The sequence below is a fragment of the Pempheris klunzingeri genome, chromosome 13, assembly GCF_042242105.1.
Source record: "Pempheris klunzingeri isolate RE-2024b chromosome 13, fPemKlu1.hap1, whole genome shotgun sequence".
Taxonomy (NCBI): Eukaryota; Metazoa; Chordata; class Actinopteri; order Acropomatiformes; family Pempheridae; genus Pempheris; species Pempheris klunzingeri.
The window spans coordinates 14,563,714-14,570,101 of NC_092024.1; the positions used below are offsets into that span (position 1 = coordinate 14,563,714).

The 6,388-nt window shown below is 45.1% G+C and overlaps 1 protein-coding gene across 1 annotated transcript; it reads left to right on the forward strand.

Annotated features, from left to right (window-relative positions):
* The first annotated feature begins 689 nt into the window (after nucleotides 1-689).
* vgll2b (vestigial-like family member 2b) lies at nucleotides 690-5,911 on the forward strand. The gene is made up of 4 exons (XM_070842526.1): nucleotides 690-956; nucleotides 1,422-1,758; nucleotides 3,720-4,166; nucleotides 4,797-5,911. Exons 1-4 carry the CDS (start codon nucleotides 870-872, stop codon nucleotides 4,838-4,840), a joined length of 915 nt encoding a protein of 304 aa, XP_070698627.1. The 5' UTR covers nucleotides 690-869; the 3' UTR covers nucleotides 4,841-5,911.
* The last annotated feature ends 477 nt before the right edge of the window (nucleotides 5,912-6,388 follow it).

The following is a 6,388-nucleotide window of genomic DNA, read 5'->3' on the forward strand; positions in this document are numbered from 1 at the left end:
TCTATGCTGGTATGACCAGTGTATGCAACCTATAGTTGACACCTATGTGTCATTCTGGGAACACACTAAATACTTCAGATGACTTGAGGGTTTACTTGGCAACCAATGGCTGTTTTAAGACCATGGATACACTTTCAGCTTGGACTGAGCACAAAGTTTTCAAGTATCCACAGTACATGGAAAGAAATAAAAACTCACAGAATCGCATGCATCATGTGCTCATTGTCGTGTGTCTAGTTATAAAGCTCAATGACTTCATCTGATCTATTTGTGTAACTGGATGACATTCTATTTAAACTTTATCTTACACCAGGATTAAATAATAATTGTGATGCTATAATTAGGCATGGGTTGTTCACAGCTTTTCTAGAAAACACTTTGGTCTATGGTGGAAATTTTGCAATCCCAGGCTTTTACATGATTTAAACTTGTATTTTCATAGCTTTCTATTATGACAGCTTTTAGCGAATCCATTTTTAAAATCAAAGGAAACAACCAGTTTCCTCATGTCTATGCAGTCAATAATCGATTATAGATGCTGTGTAATGGTGCTAGTATCGGTGTTGGTGGTGGTGATGTGGGGGCTGATAAAGGTGGGAGGGGTTGACACAGAGATGTACAGGACAGGACACCCTCATGCTCGCTTCAAAAACCTCACCACATTTTGCTGCCGCGGCTGTTGTGGCGCACAGAGGGAGCGGAGAGGTGCGCTCCTACAGGGGGTGACTATGTGGAGTCTGGCAAGGGCTTTTTCACACTGATCAGCGATCATCGAGCCCTTTTGTCTTCGGCGAAAAAGCGGAATGTTGTCATTCTCTCTCTCAACAAGGTCGGTTTCCACAGAACAGTGAAGACCCCGCTCATTTACCATGAGCTGTTTGGATGTTATGTACCCAGCCTATGGACATTACGCACCGTACACACCGACTGCTCCTGCTTTTATCAATAGCTTACAGGTAGGAAGTCAGCAAAGATCAAAATTTTCCTTTCTTCCTTTCTTTCCTCTTATATCTCCTCGTGTCTTCTTATGGAGATGGGGGTCGTTGACGTGATGAGCAACTCTTGGGCTCGTTTATGTATCTAGTGCGTAAAAGCAAATAACCGATTGGAAAAATCGTTTAGTAGCTAAGTTTTCTTGTCATGAGCTTGTTATGTCAGGATTTGTTTTATTTAATTAGCCATGGAAGAACATCTATATTTGCAATGCCGCTGTTTATGTCTTACTAAAAACTGCACCCACAAAACTCATTTCTTGACTCCCGCACGCACACACATGCCAGTGCTGCCACACACAAAGAAAAACATTATGTCAAAATGTCTCATGGAGAGCTCCAGAACTGTCCCCTGCAACACCTGTCTTAACCCTCTCCCTCCATCCCCCCTCCCCTCCTGTCCTCTAACCCCCCACATCCCCCTGGCAGGCTCCCACAGGTCTGAGCAGAACTTCTCACTGCCGGGATTTTATGGACACTCCCAGGGGTCCTGAAGGGATGTCTGGGGGCCCAGGCACTGGAGGATCGACTTCCTCTTCATCCAGCTCTTCCTCTTCCTCCTACACACCTGCGGCTTTAAGGCCAGAGGAGGGCCCCAAGGAGAAGCAGGAGGCCCCTGAGGCAGAGTACCTGACTTCTCGCTGTGTCCTCTTCACCTACTACCAGGGAGACATCAGCAGCGTGGTGGACGAGCACTTCTCCAGGGCGCTCAGCACCTACATGGATGGAGAGGGCAAACGGCGGCCATCAGACCAACAGGGCACAGGTACACCACAATGTCCACACCAAAGACTATTTATACAAATAAAGGTGCTCACCCATCCTTGTGTGAGCAGTGCAAACTTACCAACTTACCAACCTAAGTGGTTGTAAGAGATTGAACAGAAGAGGAAACAACAGATCTGAGTTGGTCGCACTCCACGGAAAAATTAATGATAAACACAAACTCCATTAAATCCCACTGTAGCCAGTGGGGCTGTGTCCAGTACGGGAACATAAAGAAAACAACCACCATTGTATTTTGTAAAATCATTAGTCAATTCTTTTTGTCATACAATTAAGGGACCCAATTTGTGTAAGTGACTGCAATCTTCACAGCACAGACTGAGTTTAGGTTGGTTTTGCCCTTCACTCTACATCCCTGCAATGTCATAATTCCCATTTATTTATGTGAGCACATGTGCCACAGATGTCTGTGTGGTATCTTGCTAGTTTTTTAGACCACACAGGGTGAGTTGGCAGTTCTGCAGAGCACAGCAGAGTGCCAGACAGGTGATGTGATCAGGTAACGGGACTGAAGAACTGCTTGTTGGGACTGTTGTCCCTGGAGAGGTCAATGAATAGGGTTCAGAGGCCGTGAAGGTCAGGGGCTGTTAGGCGTCAAAAGGCACTTCTCTCACTCTGGTTAGGACAAAGATTTAAAGAAAAGCAAGAGGAAGCATGTGCACATGTGAAAATCAGGATTCCAAAAATGATTATAGGCAGATTCCAAATACCAGGTTTGAAGTTTAAGCATTGCGTTGTCTTGTGTGGTATGCATTGGTAACTTTGCTACTATAGACACTGCTGGAATATATAAACTATTATGACTTATGATAAAACCTTTGGACAAGAAATAAAACATACATACTCTGATAAGCAACATTATTAGAGTTTTATGTGCCATATTCAAATCTTTGAGAGAAACCGAGGTCCCTATCTACCAGCAGCCTGCAGATGTCCCCTGGATAGCCATGTAGGGCCTATAGCCTCTACTCTGTCCCTCTCTCCACTGTGCCTGTTAGTCTCTTTCCTAGTTCAGTTGGACGTCTTCATTTCGGCACTAACACACGCTTCCTGCCTCACAACAGATGCTATGTTTATACATGGCCGTAAGCGCACAGCCTCGCCGGCGTATCCCCTTCAAACGTCTCTGCGGCTGCCATTCTGACTCTCGCTCCAGCTCTTGCCCCACAATGGTTGCTCGGTCAGTTGTCTGTCTGCCTGTCAGATTTATATATGCTGCGGTCTATGTGATAGGGGCAGAGGGAAACACTACCTCTCAGGGTGCCGCATGGTGTCTTTTTTCAGACGAATATCTAAATATAAAAGTATACTGCTAAAAACATATAATGGCTCACTGACATTCTGTCAAGGGCGAGGAGAGGGGGGAGCAGAGAAAACAACAGGTGGGGGTGCAGGAGACAGAAGAGAGGGGTGGTGGGTGCTTGCACAGGGCCAGAGTTGAGTATGTGTGTGTGTGTGTGCATGAGTGTGTTGTGAGACTTTCAGAAGTACTGGGCTGACATGAGAGTGAGAGATGTCACCACAGCAAGTGATTTAAGGCTCTGAGAGCCTTGGGCTCCCTCCAGGTCAGAGCGTCTACCTTATATAGAATTCTAGGATATAGGGACGTCTCTCTTTCTACCTTCCTCTATGTCACTCTTCCTCTCTCTCTCTCTCCCTCTGTCTGCTAGAACGTAGTTGTGTTTATTTCTGTGTCTTGTTGGGGCTAGGGCTGTGTGACAGTATGATCCAATGGGGAAGATATCTGGGCCAGAGGGTGTAGCAGTCATGTGAGTGACATCTACGTTTTAGCACGAGTTGCTCCTCTTGCACAGCTCCAGCCTTTCCATTTGTCTCTATAAATCAAGTGATTCATTACGCAGTTGTGCAACGATTTGTGATATGACCTGAATTTGATTGTGGTTAATCCTCTTTCCCCCCTCTCCATCCCTCTTCCACTAGATACCCCTTCACCAAGTAGCCGACGAAGCTTCCCCCCATCCTTTTGGGACAGTAACTACTCCTCACCTCAGACCCGCTCCCACTGTGAGACGGGTGCGCCTTCCTATTCCATGGACCCATACGCATCAGGGTTGCACCCAGGCCTGCCACACCCACACGCCCATCCTCACCCACACGCTCATCCTCACTCCCACCCTCACCCACCAGAGAGCTGGGGATATCCACAGGCCCAAGCCTACGGGCACCCACGGCCGCTCCACGAACTGTATTCACCGTCGGCTTTGGAGCCCCACTACGGGCCCCTGCTCATGCCCACGGTCAGGCCACCTCATCTCCCTACCTTGCCAAGCCACTATGAAGTGAGCAAGTTGGAGCCCACTGCCGCTTGGCCCAGCCTGCTTCCACCAGGAGATGTCAGTCAGACGCTGGCGCTCAACATGGATGCAGGTACCCACACAACCAAGGCAGGCTTTTACTAATACTGTATGGGCATTACGATTATTTACAGTTTATGAAATGACTCTAATTAGACCAGATAGGAGGATCAGAAAATGCAAAGAAAGGCACCTAACGTAGACAGATGCAGATAGCAAGTTCAGATTATTTATGGTTACAAACAGGAGAAACATCAGTATCTTTTCTATACTGTACATTTATAGCACTTGTCAAGCATAGAACATAACAAGAACCTGAAATTCTGCAGTGTGCCCATTTTGTTTTTTTGTGTGATTAATTGCAAAAGAAAATAATTCTGAATTATGCATATTTATATTATTTGATCAGACATAGAAGAGCATGTGCCTTCTGACAGCCGTTTGCCACAAACAAATACACTTGCACACACATCAACTTTCAATTACCCACTGTAGAAAACTCATGCACAGATGCATACACTTGTGATGCTGAACACCCTACGGCTGGTCATACACACACACACACACACACACATACACACCATAATTATCACAGCTCTCCCCTAAAAAAAACAGGATGTTTGGCGAAAGTAGGCTCCATGGAAACCTATGTTCTGTTGTTCGCCGTTGTCCTCCTCATTGTTTTCTTGTCCTTTTTTCTCAGGCCTCCAGCAGCACAAGAAAGGCAAGGAGCTGTACTGGTTCTAACGAGCCCCTCAGTCACATTGACCAGCCATTACCAGATCCAATTAGTCCCTGGACCTGCTCCGCTATTGAAGCAGCGTGTCCCTTTATCCCCCCCACAGACTCCATCCCCATCCATCCACCCCCTTCTCTCTGCTCCTGGCCTCCCCTGCCAGTATACAGCCTTGCTCCAGGTCGACGTGTGTGCACCATGGAGATAAAGCAGAGCGAGGGAGGGAGAGGAAGGGGGAGAGAGTGTCACTGTCTTTAATCTGTGCTGTTGCTCTCTCTTTCGCATCTCTCTTCCACTCTCTCTCCTGTCGCTGCCGGTAGAGCACAGACCTTGGCAAGGTGTGAGCCACAGTGACCTGTTTGGACTGAGAACGACAGGATCACAACAGACTTTCGCAAAGGACAGAGAGATAGAGGGATGAATGGAGGGACAGAGGGATGAATAGTGGCAAGCAGGGATTCCCTCCAATGTCCCTGGTTATCTCTGTCTCATGTTCTTTGTTGGTACAGTGGTTGTCATCATCCACTTATCTGCATTTCACAAATGCAACATGCAGCGATAAACAGGAGCAGCAATTATGGCGGTTTTTGCTTTGTGACTGTCATCATCATGCCTTTTCTGGTTGTTATTATATAATTTTGTTCTCTGAAATAAAGTGTTTCTATTTATTGGTGTTTATGTGCATTTCTAAAATGTTTGGTTAGGCCAGTGTTCTGAAATTATTGTGACTCAGTTGATTGTGTTTTCTAGAGACAGTGGAGATGGAGATGACCATACCATGTGTTTTTGGTGGAGTTTGTCATCTATCAGTGAAGGAATCTTTTTGTGGAGAATTACGTGTAATTTCTCAAAAACATATCAAAAATATACTCAGTTCAAGAAGTATTTGTTTGCTCTGAACAGACTCAAAGATTTTGTTCTTTCAATAATGATGTTCCATTTTAGTTCTTTATTTCTCTGCGTCATTCTTGGGTGTTTTGAATTTGGACTTTCTAAATATTTTGGGGATTTTTGTTTCGTGTGTCATTTCTCATTTTTGTGTCCAAAAAGATTGTGATGTCAATAAATATTTTTATGGTAAATCGCCAGATCTCCTAAATGTTTACCTTGCATGATAATAATAGTGACAGTATGTGAGGTACTGCTAATTTAAAGGACATCGTAAATTGGACTGAGAGAACATTTGTCGCTGGACAGAGAGATAAATACTTCCAGAGGATAAATACTAATAGTTGCCTCAAGAAATGTGTCTCAATATCTGTCAGAACACACTTAATAGAGCTTGATAAAGGCTTTTAGATCAGATTCTGATCCTACACATGAATATAAAGAGTGTGTTGATATTTTAGTAGCTGTGACAGCACTAGAGACAGTAGCACAGCCAGATGTGATCAAGGTTACACTGTGCAATTCGTCTTATTTAAAAGGCCTTCCATTTGAATTCCTGCTTGCATTCACACTTTGTCACCTATAAAGTGGGAATGAGTGGTGAATGCCAGCAATGTGTAACCAGAGAGGAAGCCAGCCATCCCAGCTATGCACCAAATGTTGCTGTGTTA

Bases quoted from the DNA above. Each gene is read 5' to 3' on its own strand.
- vgll2b (XM_070842526.1), top strand. From the start codon at position 870: ATGAGCTGTTTGGATGTTATGTACCCAGCCTATGGACATTACGCACCG. The intron at 957-1,421 runs GTAGGAAGTCAG...TCCCCCTGGCAG, and splicing joins CTTTTATCAATAGCTTACAG to GCTCCCACAGGTCTGAGCAG. The intron at 1,759-3,719 runs GTACACCACAAT...CTCTTCCACTAG, and splicing joins ATCAGACCAACAGGGCACAG to ATACCCCTTCACCAAGTAGC.